The sequence below is a fragment of the Hippopotamus amphibius genome, chromosome 4 (genome assembly GCF_030028045.1).
Source record: "Hippopotamus amphibius kiboko isolate mHipAmp2 chromosome 4, mHipAmp2.hap2, whole genome shotgun sequence".
Classification (NCBI taxonomy): domain Eukaryota; kingdom Metazoa; phylum Chordata; class Mammalia; order Artiodactyla; family Hippopotamidae; genus Hippopotamus; species Hippopotamus amphibius.
In genome coordinates this window covers 175,217,579-175,233,300 of record NC_080189.1, presented here as the reverse complement: position 1 = coordinate 175,233,300, position 15,722 = coordinate 175,217,579, and the positions used below count along the sequence as shown (strand labels likewise).

Below are 15,722 nucleotides of genomic sequence, written 5' to 3'. Positions count from 1 at the left end.
GAAAACACTGAAGGTTCTACAAAACAAACAAAAACAAAACAAAACAAAACAAAAAACCCTGGTAAAACTAATAAAGAAATTCAGCATAGAAAAAAAAAAAGAAATTCAGTATAGAAGTCTCATTTTAGTATGAGTAAGCACTTTCCTCCTTATCCAAATACATGCAACACTTCATCCTTTTATGAACAAGGGGGACTCAGTTGGGAGATGATGGAATAACTTTGTTCTTTTGTACATTCACAATGCATACTGTATAAAACTGAAGACTGCCACATACACTTTTACACAAACTCTAGGAAGGAAATAGAGGGTTGACCAAGTTGGTAAGGAATCTCTGTGTGTGTGTGTGTGTGTGTGTGTGTGTGTGTGTGTGTGTGTGTGTGTGTGTGTGAGTATGGTCATGGTGCATGACTTTTCTCATGTAGGGAGATTAGGTATTGCTGACTGTTTCATGGCTGCTTTTTAGTGAGGTGTTATCTTTTTATTCCCTTAGGTATGGCTTTCAATTGATGGCGGCAACACCTTTGAATTAATAGCTGACTTTCATGGTGACATCATAAAGAATACTTATCATAGTTTTTATACTTCAGATATTACTTTTGTTTCTCAAAGTGGAAAGGTTTACTTGACAAAGGCAGGTGAGGAATTCACTTTTATTGGTATAGGCACTACCTGTGAGCCAGGGATAAGAAGATGTATTTTTAAATCTGCCATATTAATGAACTAATCCTAAGGTCACAGACCAATTATGGGGGATGGATAAAAAAATTTTTTTACTGTAGTAAAAATAAACATAAAATTTACCATCTTAACCATTTTAAGTGTATAGTTCAGTGGTATTAAATACATGCAAATACTCTGCATGTATTTAATCCATCTCCAACATCCATCTCCATAATTCTTTTCATCTTGAAACTCAATACCCTTTAAAAAATAAATCCCCACTTCCCTCCTCCCCACAGTCTCTCACAGCTACCATTCTACTTCCTGTCTCTATGATTTTGACTACTCTGGGACCTCATATAAGTGGAATCATATAGTATTTGTCCTTTTGTGACTAGATTATTTTACTTAGCATAATGTCCTCAAGGTTCATCCATGTAATAGCATATGTCAGAGTTTTCTTCATTAAGGCTGAATAATATTCAGTCATGTGGTATATATGACATTTTGCTTGTCCATCCATCCATCAGTGGACACTTGGGTTGCTTCCATGTTTTAGCTATTGTGAATAGTGTTGCTATGAACATGGGTATACAGATATATCTTTGAGACCTGCTTTTAATTGTCTGGGTATATACTCAGAAGTGGGATTGATGGATCAGATGATAATTCTATTTTTAAATTTTTTGAGAAACTGCAATACTGTTTTAGACAGTGCTGCACCATTTTACATTCTGACGCCCAGTGCAGAAGGGTTCCAGTTTCTCCACATCATTACCAACACTTGTTATTTTCTGGTCTTTTGATAGTAATCATACTAATGGATGTGAAGTGGTTTTTCATCATAGTTTTTATTGCATTTCTCTATAATTACTATTGATGTTAAGCATCTTTTCATGTGCTTATTGGCCATTTTTATATCTTCCTTGGAGAAATGTCCTTTCAACCCTTTACCTATTTGTTAATCAGTTGCTTGTTTTTATTGTTGAGTTTTGGGAGTTTTCTATTTATTCTGGATATTAATCTCTTGTCAGACATATGATTTGCAAATATTTTCTCCCATTCTGTGGATTACCCTTAACTAATTAGGTAAAGTTATTTCTTAAGTAGTTTTTTGATCTATTGTAAATGGAATTGTTTTCCTAATTTCGTTTTCTAATTATTAATGTTAGTGTTTAGAAATGCAACCAATTTTTTAGTGATGATTTTATATCCTGCTACTTTGCTGAATTCCATTATTAGTTCTAATAGGTTGGGTTTTGTTTGTTTGTTTGTTTTGTAGAAGCTTTAGGATTTTCTACATATACGATCATATCATCTGTGAACAGAAATGATTTTACTATTTCCTTTTCAGTACTGATGCTTTTAACTTCTTTCTCTGCCTAATTGCTCTGGCTAGAACTTCCAATACTATATTGAATAGAAGTGGTGAGAGTGGGCTTCCTTGCCTTGTTCCTGATCTTAGAGGAAAAGCTTTAAATCTTTCACCACTGAGTATAATGTTCACTGTGGGTTTCTCACACACAGTTTTCATTATATTTAGGCAGTTTTCTTCTATTTCTAGTCTGTTAAGCGTTTTTATCATGAAAGTATGTTGAATTTTGTCAGATACTCTTTTGTATCAATTAAGATGATGTTGTGGTTTTTTCCTTTCATTCTGTTAATGTGGTGTATTACATAGATCAGCTTTCATGTGTTTTTTGCATTCAATGTTCCTTGCATTCCAGGAATAAACCCTACTTAGTCATGATAAATAATCCTTTTAATGTGCTGCTGAATTCTGTTTGCTAGTATTTTGTTGAGGATTTTTGCATCATTATTTATCAGGCATATTGGTCTTCAGTTTTCTTTTCTTTTGTAGCATTTGTATTTGACTTTGGTATCAGGATAACACTGGCCTCATGGAATGAGTTGGGAAATGTTCCCTCCTTTTCAATTTTTTGGAAAAGTTTGAGAAGGATTGGTATCAGCTCTTCTTTAAATGTTTTGTTGGATTCACCAGTGATGCCATCAGGTCCAGGGCTTTTCTTTGTTGAGAGATTTTTTATTCCTAACTCAAACTCCTTACTAGTTTTAGGTCTATTCAGATTTTCTATTTCTTCATGATTTACTTAGTCTTGTAGTTTTTGTGTTTCTAGGAATTTTCCCATTTCATCTAGCTTATCCAATTTGCTGGTGTGCAGTTGTATTTATAATACTCTCTTATAATCCTTTCTACTTCTGTAGAAGTAGCAGTAATGTCCTTGCTTTCACTTCTGATTTTAGTAATTTGAGTCTTCTCTCTTTTTTCTCAGTTCATCTAGGTAAAGGTTTATTGATCTTTTCAAAGAACCAACTTTTGATTTTATTGATTTTCTCTCTTGTTTTTCTACTCTCTTTTTCATTTATCTCTGCTTTAATCTTCATTGTTTCCGTCTTTCTTGCTAGCTTTTGGTTTATTTTGTTCTTTTTCTAGTTTCTTAAATTTTAAACTGTTGATTTAAGAAATTTCTTGTTTTTTATTTTAACAATTTTAATTGAGGTTTAATTGGCATATAACATTATATTAGTTTTAGGTATATAACATAATGATTATATATTTATAGACACTGCAAAATGATTACCACAATAAGTCTAGTTAACATCCATTACCATACATAGTTACCAGTATTTTTTTCTTGTCATGAGAACTTTAAGGTCTGCTCACTAAGAAACTTTTGCATATGTAATATGGTACTATTAACTATAGTAACCATGCTGTACATTACACATATATGTAATTTTATTCTGCTTTGCTTTGTTGCACTTTGCAGATATTGCTTTTTTAAAAAATAAATTGTGGCAACTCTCCATTTTCAGATGATGGTTAGCATTTTTAGTGGTAAAGTATTTTTAAATTAAGATATGTACATTGTTTTAAAGACATAATACTATGTCTTTACAATACAACCTAGTGTAAACATAACTTTTATATATACTGGAAAACCAAAACACTCGTGTGACTTGCTTTATTGCAATATTTACTTTATTGTGTTGGCCTAGAAACAAACTTGCAGTATCTCCTAGATATTCCTGTACATCTCCATGCCTTATTTATTTTATAATTGGAAGTTTGTGCTTTTTATCTCCTTTCACTCATTTGTTCCTTATTTTTAATGTAAATATTTATAGTAATAAATTTTCCCCTTAGCACCACTTTCACTTCATCCCATAAGTTTTTTGTATGTTGTATTTTCATTTCTCTTTTAAGTATTTTACAATTTACTTTGTGACTTCTTCTTTGGTAGGTTGCTAGTTTGAATGTGCATTGTTTAGCTTCCACAGTTTTGTGAATTTTTTGAGTTTTCTTTGTTATTCATTTTTAACTTCATCTTCTTGTGGTCAGAGGAGATACTTTGTGTGATATTTATCTTTTTAAAGATAAATTTATCTAATAATCTTTTTAATGACAAGAACAAGGACGCAGATACAGAGAATGGACTGGAGAACTCGAGGTATGGGAGGGGGCGGGGGGTGAAGGGGAAACTGAGACGAAGCGAGAGAGTAACACAGACATATATATACTACCAACTGTAAAATAGTCAGTGGGAAGTTGTTGTATAACAAAGGGAATCCAACTCGAGGATGGAAGATGCCTTTGAGGACTGGGGCGGGGAGGGTGAGGGGGGCTTGGGGGGGGCGTCAAGGAAGGGAGGGAAGATGGGGATATGTGTATAAAAACGGATGATTGAACCTGGTGTACCCCCCAAAAAAATAAAAAAAAAAAAAAAAAAAAAAGTGAAAAAAAAAAAAAGATAAATTTATCTAATAATCTTTTTAATGATAAATTTATCTTCTTAAAGATAAATTTATCTTTTTAATAGATAAAGATATCTATGGAAACAATTTTTGGCATAACGTGTGGTCTGTCTTGGAAATTGTTCCAAATGCACTTGAAGAAGTGTAATTACTGTTGTTAGATGGAGTGTTCTGTGTATGTCTATCAGATCCATGTAGTTTGCTGCACTGTTTCAGCACTTGAAGTCCTTAGAGTCTTCTGTCTGGTGTTCTATCCATAATTGTGAGTGGGGTATTGAAATCTCCAATTATGGTCATTTCAGCTGTTGATGTCCTAAAATTACATTCTTATGCATTGTGTGCTCCCAAACATAAACTAATAATTCTTTTCAATGCATTAGTCTCCTAAATTATGTAGAAAACAAGATTTGGAGTTACAAACCTAAGTTAACAGTAAGTAATACTAGCTTTTACATTAATAATTTTTTTCTTTAAATGTATTAGTCTCAAATCATATAGAAAACAAAATTACAGTTATAAACCGTTATTCACTTTTCTTCAGTCATTTTTCTTTGTGTTTCTCAGATTTGATAATTTTCATTGTTCTATTTTCAAATTAATTGATTCTTTCTTCTACCTTTCAATCCCTCTAGGATATTTTTAATCTCAGTTATTATGCTTTTTCAGCTGCAGAATTTCTTTTTGGTTCTTTTAGGCTTTCTCTCTCTTTATTGATATTTCCATTTTGTTCATATATTATTTTCTTGACTTTTTCCACATCTTCCTTTAGTTCTTTGAACATCTATAAGGTGGAATATTTCTGTTGACTTATTTTTTTCTTTTGAATGGGCTCTACTTTTCTGTTTCTTTGTCTTGTGTTTTTTGTTGTTGTTGTTGTTGAAAACTAGACATTTGAATCTAATAATATAGTAGATCTGGAAATCAGATTCTCATCCTTCCCCAGGGTTTGCTTTTTTGTTGTTAATATTTTTGTTTTTTATTGTTGTGGGATGTCTCTGTGCCAAGGATCAGCCTGAGGTATAAACTCAAGATCTTCTTAGGTCTTTTCTAAGCCTGTGCCTTTCCCCAGGTGTATGTGGTCAGTTTCTAAATTTTTGTTGTGTATGCAGTTGCTTTCTTTTCTTTTTTTTTTTAACAGACAGTAAACTGCATATATTTGGAGTTTACAATTTGATATCCCAATCTCCCAGTTCATTCCCCCCAACCCTCCCCGCTTTCCCCATTTGGTGTCCATATGTTTGTTCTCTACATCTCTGTCTTTATTTCTGCCTTGCAAACAGGTTGATTAGTACCATTTTTCTAGATTCCGCACATATGTGTTAATATATGATATTTGTTTTTCTCTTTCTGACTCACTTCACTCTGTATGACAGTCTCTAGGTCCATCCATGTCTCTACAAATGTCCCAGTTTCATTGCTTTTTAGAGCTGAGTGATATTCCATTGTATATATGTACCACATCTTTTTTATCCATTCATCTGTTGATGGACATTTACGTTGCTTCCATGTCCTGGCTATTGTAAATAGTGCTGCAGTGAACATTGGAATGCATGTGTCTTTTTGAATTATGGTGTTCTCTGGGTATATGCCCAGCAGTGGGATTGCTGGGTCATATGGTAACTATTTTTAGTTTTGCAAGGAACCTCCATACTGTTCTCCATAGTGGCTGTATCAATTTACATTCCCACCAACAGTGCAAGAGTATTCCCTTTTCTCCACACCCTCTCCAGCATTTACTGTTTGTAGATTTTCTGATGATGCCCATTCTAACTGGTGAGAGGTGATACCTCATTGTTGTTTTGATTTGCATTTCTCTAATAATTAGTGATGTTGAGCAGCTTTTCATGTGCCTCTAGGCCATCCATATGTCTTCTTTGGAGAAATGCCTATTTAGGTCTTCTGCCCATTTTTTGATTGGGTTGTTTGTTTTTTTGATATTGAGCTGGATGAACTGTTTATATATTTTGGAGATTAATCCTTTGTCTGTTGATTCGTTTGCAAATATTTTCTCCCATTCTGAGGGTTGTCTTTTCATCTTGCTTATAGTTTCCTTGGCTGTGCAGAAGCTTTGAAGTTTCATTAGGTCCCATGTCTTTATTTTTATTTCCATTACTCTAGGGAGTGGATCAAAAAAGATCTCGCTGTGATTTATGTCAAAGGGTGTTCTTCCTGTGTTTTCCTCTAGGAGTTTTATAGTGTCTGGCCTTAGATTTAGGTCTTGAATCCATTTTGAGTTTATTTTTGAGTATGGTGTTAAGGAGTGTTCTAATTTCATTCTTTTACATGTAGCTGTCCAATTTTCCCAGCACCACTTATTGAAGAGGCTGCCTTTTCTCCATTGTATATCCTTGCCTCCTTTGCCATAGAATAGTTGACCATAGTTTATCTCTGAGCTCTCTATCCTGTTCCATTGATCTATATTTCTGTTTTTGTGCCAGTACCATACTGTCTTGATCACTGTAGACTTGTAGTATAGCCTGAAGTCAGGAAGCCTGATTCCACCAACTCTGTCTTTCCTTCTCAAGATTGCTTTGGCTATTCAGGGTCTTTTGCATTTCCATACAAATCGTAAAATTTCTTATTCTAGTTCTGTGAAAAATGCCATTGGTAATTTGATAGGGATTGCATTGAATCTGTAAATTGCTTTGGGTAGCATAGTCATTTTCACAATGTTGATTCTTCCAATCCAGGAACATGGTATGTCCCTCCATCTGTTTTTGTCGTCTTTGATTTTTCATTAGTGTCTTATAGTTTTCTGAGTACAGGTCTTTTACCTCCTTGGTTAGGTTTATTCCTAGGTATTTCATTCTTTTTGTTGCAGTGGTGAATGGGATTATTTCCTTAATTTCTCTTTCTGATCTTTCATTGTTAGTGCATAGAAATGCAAGAGATTTCTGTGTGTTAATTTTGTATCCTGCAACTTTACCAAATTCATTGATTAGCTCAAGTAGTTTTCTGGTGGCATCTTTAGGATTTTCTATGTATAATATGATGTCATCTGCAAACAGTGACAGTTTGACTTCTGCTTTTCCAATTTGGATTCCTTTTATTTCTTTTTCTTCTCTGATTGCTGTGGCAAGGACGTTCAAAACTATGTTGAATAGTAGTGGCGAGAGTGGACATCCTTGTCTTGTTCGTGATCTCAGAAGGAATGCTTGCAGTTTTTCACCATTGAGATGATGTTTGCTGTGGGTTTGTCGTAGATGGCCTTTCTTATGTTGAGGTAGGTTCCCTCTATGCCCACCTTCTGGAGAGTTTTTATCATAAGTGGATGTTGAATTCTATCAAAAGCTTTTTCTGCATCTATTGAGATGATCATGTGGTTTTTATCCTTCAGTTTGTTAATATGGTGTATCACATTGATTGATTTGCATATATTGAAGAATCCTTGCATTCCAGGGATAAACCCCACTTGATCATGGTGTATGATCCTTTTAATGTGTTGTTGGATTCTGTTGGCTAGTATTTTGTTGAGGATTTTTGCATCTAAATTCATCAGTGATTTTGGTCTGTAATTTTCTTTTCTTGTAGTATCTTTGTCTGGTTTTGGGATCAGGGTGATGGTGGCCTCATAAAATGAGTTTGGAAGTGTTCCCTCCTCTGCAGTTTTTTGGAAGAGCTTGAGAAGGATGGGTGTTAGCTCTTCTCTAAATGTTTGATAAAATTCACCTGTGAATCCATCTGGTCCTGGACTTTTGTTTGTTGGGAGATTTTTAATCACAGCTTCAATTTCATTCCTTGTGATTGGTCTGTTCATATTTTCTATGTCTTCCTGATTCAGTCTTGGAAGGTTATACCTTTCTAAGAATCTGTCCATTTCATCCAGGTTGTCCATTTTATTAGCATATAGTTGCTTGTAGTAGTCTCTTATGGTGCTTTTTATTTCTGCGGTGTCCATTGTAACTTCTCCTGTTTCATTTCTAATTTTATTGATTTGTGTCCTCTCCCTCTTTTTCTTAATGAGTCTTGCTTGAGGTTTATCAATTTTATGTAACTTCTCAAAGAACCAGCTTTTAGTTTTATTGATTTTTGCTATTATTTTCTTTGTTTCTATTTCATTTATTTCTGCTCTGATCTTTACGATTTCTCTGCATCTACTAACTTTGGGTTTTGTTTGCTCTTCTTTCTCTAGTTTCTTTAGGTGTAAGATTAGATCGTTTATTTGGGATTTTTCTTGTTTCTTGAGGTAAGATTGTATTGCTATAAACTTCCCTCTTAGAACTGCTTTTGCTGCATCCCATAGGTTTTGGATCATTGTGTTTTCATTGTCATTTGTCTCTAGGTATTTTTTGATTTCCTCTTTGATTTCTTCAGTGATCTCTTGGTTATTTAGTAGCATATTGTTTAGCCTCCATGTGTTTGTGTTTTTTACAGTTTTTTTCCTGTAATTTATTTCTAATCTCATAGCACTGTGGTCAGAAAAGATGCTTGACATGATCTCGATTTTCTTGAATTTACCAATGCTTGATTTATGACCCAAAATGTGATCTCTCCTGGAGAATGTTCCATATGCACTTGAGAAGAACATGTAATCTGCTGTTTTTGGATGTAATGTTCTATAGATATCTATTAAACCAAGCTGATTTACTGTGTCATTTAAAGCTTGTGTTTCCTTATTAATTTTCTGTGTGGATGATTTGTCCACTGGTGTAAATAGGTTTAAAGTCCCCCACTATGATTGTGTTACTGTCGATTTCCTCTTTCATAATTGTTAGCATTTGCCTTATGTATTGAGGTGCTCCCATATTGGGTGTATATATATTTATAATTGTTATCTCTTCTTGGATTGATCCCTTCATCTTTATGTAATGTCCTTTCTTGTCTCTTGTGACATTTTTTATTTTAAAGTCTGTTGTATCTGATATGAGTATCACTACTCCAGCTTTCTTTTGATTTCCACTTGCATGGAATATCTTTTTCCATCCCCTCACTTTCAGTCTGTATGTGTCCCTAGGTCTGAAGTGGATCTCTTGGAGGCAGCATATATATGGGTCTTGTTTTTGTATCCATTCAGCCAGTCTGTGTCTTTTGGTGGGTGCATTTAGTCCATTTACATTCAAGGTGATTATCGATATGTATGTTCCTATTACCATTTTCTTAATTGTTTTGTTTTTGTTTTTGTAGGTCCTTTTCTTCTCTTATGTTTCCTGCTTAGAGAAGTTCCTTTAGCATTTGTTGTAGGGCTGGTTTGGTGGTGCTGAGTTCTCTTAGCTGCTGCTTGTCTGTAAAGCTTTTGATTTCTCCCTCGAATCTGAATGAGATCCTTTCTGGGTAGAGTACTCTTGGTTGTAGGTTCTTCCCTTTCATCACTTGAAATATATCATGCCACTCCCTTCTGGCTTTCAGAGTTTCTGCTGAGAAATCAGCTGTTACCCTTATGGGAGTTCCCTTGTATGTTATTTGTCATTTTTCCCTTGTTGCTTTTAATAACTTTTCTCTGTCTTTAATTTTTGTCGATTTGACTACTATATGTCTTGGCATGTTTCTTCTTGGGTTTATCCTGCCTGGGACTCTCTGTGCTTCCTGCACTTGGGTAGCTGTTTCCTTTCCCATGTTAGGGAAGTTTTCAACTAGAATCTCTTCCAATATATTCTCGGGTCCTTTCTCTCTCTCTTCTCCTTCTGGGACCCCTATAAAATGAATGTTGATGCATTTAACATTGTCCCAGAGGTCTCTTAGGCTGTCTTCCATTCTTTTCATTCTTTTTTCTTTATTCTTTTCTGCATCAGTGATTATCACCATTCTGTCTTCCAGGTCACTTATTCACCATTCTGCCTCAGTTAATCTGTTGGTTCCTTCTAGTGTATTTTTAATTTCAGTTATTGTGTTGCATATCTCTGTTTGTTTGCTCTTTAATTCTTCTAGGTCTTTGGTAAACTTCAATCTTTGCATCCAGTCTTTTTTCAAAGTCGTGGATCATCTTCACTATCATTATTCTGAATTCTTTTTCTGGAAGAGTGCCTATCTCCTCTTCATTTAGTTGTTTTTCTGGTGTTTTATCTTGTCCATTCATCTGGTACAAAGTCTTTTGCCTTTTCATTTTCTCTATCTTTCTGTGGCTGTGGTTTTCAGCTCCACAAGATGAAATACTGGTGATACTGCTTGATACTGCTGTCTGCCGTCTTGTGGAGGAAGCTATCTAGGAGGCTCATGTGTGCCTCCTGATGGGAGGGACTGATGGTCGGTAGAGCTGAGTGGGCAGAGCTCAGTAAGACTTTAATCTGATTTGGTGGGTGGAGCTCAGTGACACTTTAATCTGCTTCTCTGCCAATGGGTGGGGCTGTGTTCCCACCTTGTTGGTTGTTTGGCCTGAGGCTACCCAGCACTGGAGCTTACAGGCTCTTTAGTGGGGTTAATGAAGGACTCTGGGAGGGCTCATGCCAATGAACACTTCCCAGAACCCCTGCTGCCAGTACCCCTGTCTCCTGGGTGAGCCACAGCTGCCCCCCACCTCTGCAGGCAACTCTCCAACACCAGCAGGTAGGTCTGGTTCAGTCTCCTATGGGGTTACTACTCCTTCCCCCTGGGTCCTGGTGAGCACACTTTTTTGTGTGCCCTCCAAGAGTGGAGTCTCTCTTTCCCCTAGTCCTGTGGAGGTCTTGCAATCAAATCCTGCTGGCTTTCAAAGTCTGATTCTCTGGGGATTCCTCCTCCCATTGCTGGCCTCCCATGTTGGGAAGCCTGATGTGGGGCTCAGAATCCTCACTTTAGTGGGTGGACTTCTGCAGTATAACTGTTCTCCAGCTTGTGAGTCACCCACCCAGCATTTATGGGATTTGATTTTAACACGATTGCGCCCCTCCTACTGTCTCATTGCAGTTTCTCCTTTGTCTCTGGATGTGGGGTGTCTTTTTTGGTGAGTTCCAGTGTCTTTCTGTTGATGATTGTTCAGCAGTTAGTTGTAATTCTGGTACTCTTGCAAGAGGGAGTGAGCGCATGTCCTCCTATTCTGCCATCTTGATCCTCTCTGCGTATGCAGTTGCTTTTGCATGTCCTAGTCTTTCTCCCCAGGTTTATTGAGATATAATTTACATAATATTGTGTAAGTTTAAGATATGCAATGTAATGATTTGATGTATGTGTGTGTGTATATATATATATATATATAGCAAAATGATTATCACAATAAGGTTAGTTAACACATCTGTCATCTTAGATAGTTATAATTTCTTTGTGTGATGAGAACTTTTTAGACTTACCCTCCCAGCAACTTTCAAATATACACATAGTATTGTTAACTATGTCACTATACTATATGCTGTATCCTCAGAACTTATTCATCTTATAATTGAAATTTGTGCCCTTTGACTATCTTTACCAATTACCCCCTCCCGATTCCTCTGCCACCACACCCCTGGCAACCACCGTTCTGCTCTCAATTTCTATGAGTTTGACTTTTTTATAGATTCTACATATTAGTGAGGTCATATAGCATTTGTCTTTCTCTGACTTATTTCACTTAGCATAATGCCCTCAAGTTTTATCCATTGTTGCAAATGTCAGGATTTCCTTCTTTTTAATGGCCAAATAATATTCTGTTGTGTATTTACCACATTTTCTTTATCCATTCATTTGTTGGTGAACACTTAGGTTGTTTCCATGTCTTGATTATTCTGAATAATGCTGTCATGAAAATGGGGATGCAGATATCTCTTTGAGATAGTGATTTCATTTCCTTTGGATACATACCCAAAAGTTGAATCGCTGGATCATATGGTAGTTTTATTTTTAATTTTTTAGGGAGTCTTCACACTGTTTTAGACAGTGGCTGCACCAATTTACATTCCCACCAATAGTGCACAAGTATTCTCTTTTTTCTACATCTTCAGCAACACTTGTTATCTCTTGTCTTTTTGATAATAGCTCAAATGTCCTAGTCTTTAATATCTGGTTCTCAAAAGGGAAAAAAGAGAGAAATGAAGGGGTAGATGAGGGAGAAGGGCCCAGACCCTTTAAATTCTGTGGGAGTAATTTCAGCCAGAAGGGGAGTGGGACTTGTAACACTGAGAGAGGTGCAACAAGAATGGCCACCCGCTTTTTCTGTCTGCACCTCTGTGATGAGAAGCAGCAATCAGCAAACAGAGCACACATCCCCAGTATTTGGAGGACAAGGTCCTTTTTGCCCACCCTGGCTTCTACAAGCTGTGTGCAATTGCCCCAGAAACACATGCATAACTGCCTGCCATGAGGCTGGAGGTGGAGGATGGGTAGCTTCTACTGTGCTAAGAGCTGAAATTAACCACAATTTACTATCCAAGTCTTCCTCTGGAAGTTGCAAGCCTTCAATAGCCTCCAGAGTTCCCAAACAGTTCAATCAGATAGATTCTTCCAGTGTAAGTGTTGTCCAGGTGGGGAGAGATATTCCTAGTGCATCCTACTCTACCATCTTCCCAGAATCCTCTGGCAGGGGCTGGGACAGTGGTGATGAATTTTTAGGATCTATTAAAGTAAGATCCTATGAACAACCCTAAAGCAGGAGACTCTGAAACATCATGCTTTATTCTCATTTACAATTTCAGTGTTCTTTTAGTTTCGCCAAAGACAAATAATAATAGCTCGCACTCACTGAGCTACTACAGTTGTACTTGGCATGTTACACATATCATCTCATTTAGTATTCACAACATCCAAGGTGAAGTAGGTAATGTTAGATTACTTTTACAGATTCAACTGATACTATTAAAGTCACACAGCTTGTAAGAGGTGGAGTTGGGTTAATAATAACATGGTAATTTTATGAAGTCACCTATCAAGCCTACATAGCTTCTCTCAGTTTACGTAGTTGAAAGGAAATATTCACTAAGGTTGACCTTAGTGAAAGATGCCCATCCCTTTCCAACACAGTTGTATTTTGTTAACTTGTCTTAGAGCCTAGAATGATTAAGGGACATAGCTCTCAATTTATTTCTGTATCTCTATGATCTGCATTTTCATGTTGTCATTCACTGATTAATCCTTTGAGATCTTGTTTTTTTGAAACTATTAATTCATTAAAGACTTTTGATGCAAAATATGGAGGAAATTTTACCTTATCTTCAGATATGCTTGGTCTTGAATGGATTCTTTATGTCTCTTATATGCTGTCAGTGCCTTCCTACTCTGCCTTTTCCTGCCCCCTCCCCTCCCCTAGTCTATCATCTTCTTTACCCCTTTTCTCCCTTAAATCTTTTTCTCCTTCTATTCCTCCTCCTCTTTTTCTCTGGTTCATCATTAAAGTATGCAGTGCTGGTAGATCTTCAGTTTGCTCTGATACAATGTGGGTAAATTATTCTTGAGAATGTTTGCTTCACCTCATGTAGGTAGCACTTGACTTGTTCTCTCTACTCAGTACAGGTGAACCTGACTTCACTTAAGAGGGCTGGTTTTCCCCTTTACTTTTCCTTTGGAAACCATCTCACCCACTGTCAACTTCTCTCTTGTTAGGAGGATATTACTGAGAGTCCTCAGGATTTTGTTGATTTACCTTCCTTCTCTCAATATTGCTTTAAAGGGTTAGACATAGAATAGAGTGACCTGTTCCATCAGAAATTTATCTTTTTTTCCTTAGCTATTATTTTTCTACATTTGGCATAATATTGTTCTTTTTCCTTTTTTGATTGCTGATGATGATTTTGTTTACTTCAGTTTATTTATATACACAACACAGAATTTAACATTTTTATTTCTTTTAGGAGTGCAGCTCAGTAGCATTAGGTATATTCACATTGTGGTGCAACCATCATCACCATCCTTCTCCCTCCAGAATGTTTCCTTCTTTCTAAACTCATCCACAGCCATTAAACAATAACTCCCCGTTCTCTCTTCCCTCCAGCCCCTAGCAACTACGAAGGTAAGTCAAAAATTCTCCACACTCTGGCTGTAGAATTTATAGAAGTTTTAATATAACCGGAGTGCAGAGAATTTTTGACTTGCCCTCTTAATTTGGGTAATTGTGTTGCCCTTGCTTGGTTTGGATTGCCAGTGTCACAATATCTGCCAGGCATAAGAGGTCATCTTTGCATTCTTTACAGGTATAAGCAACTCAGTCCCAGAATCCCACTTTGATATTGTTTTCTAGTGACATGTCTGGTAAAAAAAAATCACTATACCGGTAATAATCCTGGCAAGAAACATTATAACACTCAAGTGTTTCACCTGAAGAGCCTTTATAAGGGAATTATTTGCAGAATGATGGAGTTAAAGGAACCAATAATAATGTTAAAATATCCAGAGACTAGCAATGGAAGAAAGCCATTACAGCCCCTTTGGTTAAAGGGGTAAAGCAAATAAAAACATGATAGATAGATTGATAGGTAGACAGAGAGACAGATTTCTTTTTCCTTCTCTTGTTCTTATCTCCTGCTAGTGCCTTTCATTGGCCAAACCCAATCAGAAGCCAACTGGAAACAGAGCACAAGTATTGAAATTCACAAGGGTAAGCCTTTCAGTGCAGCAAACAGGGAAGAGAGTCTGAGAATAGATCCAGGGGAATGGGCAAATAGTGAATAAACACATATTAGAAACGAAAGTCAAAATGGACTAAGCAAGGTTACTTTGGAAACAGTAAAAATAATTAACACCTAAGAAAATGAAACTAAATTGGCAATATAAACTATTACAAATTACAGATATAAACTGTAGAAGCATGTCCACACACAGAATGAATAAATAAGTAGAAAGAATCTCAGATGACAAATGCAGATGCTAAAGATTGAGAAATTGTAAGTGGTGGGGATTTTCAGTGATGAACAGAGGTGGTGGCTCTGTATTTCTCTTCCTGGCACATTGTGTAGCCCTCTGATATGATTGAATGGATGAATGAATGAATAAATACTGAAAACAGGAAAACTAAAGGAAACCAAAATTGGTGACATTAATTGTTTAACTAAAAGCAGAACCAATAATAAAAGCAAAAACACTTCTGAATTATTTGAAATAGAAAATGTAAATCAGTTTTAAAGGCACAAAAAAAATCAAGCTAGCCTTGGATTCTTCTGCTGCAACAGTGAACATCACATATTCTTTTAAAGAACCTTTAGAGAAAAATATTACTTAAGAATTTGGAGCCAACTCAACTTAGTTGTTCATATGCAAAAACAACAGAAGAATGTTATAAACATATTTCATCAAATAAGTACTTCAATGAGTGTAAGATACATTTTATTCTGTTAACACAAAGAAAGGAGAACTCTTGCAATTAAACTTTAACACAGTGCTGTAACAGTGATCATGGGTGATGCACAGAATATGCTGACATTATTTCCCCAGCTTGGTGTGTGGTAAGGCAATAATTTTGTATGTAT

The 15,722-nt window shown here is 36.0% G+C and overlaps 1 protein-coding gene across 1 annotated transcript in view; it reads left to right on the top strand.

The window, feature by feature from the left end:
* CATSPERB (cation channel sperm associated auxiliary subunit beta) overlaps positions 1–15,722 on the top strand; it is a 110,650-nt gene that overhangs the window by 47,948 nt on the left and 46,980 nt on the right. The window contains exon 15 of the mRNA XM_057733257.1: positions 494–638. Within this exon, the coding sequence (XP_057589240.1) occupies positions 494–638 (145 nt within the window). The remainder of the gene's footprint in view (positions 1–493; positions 639–15,722) is intronic.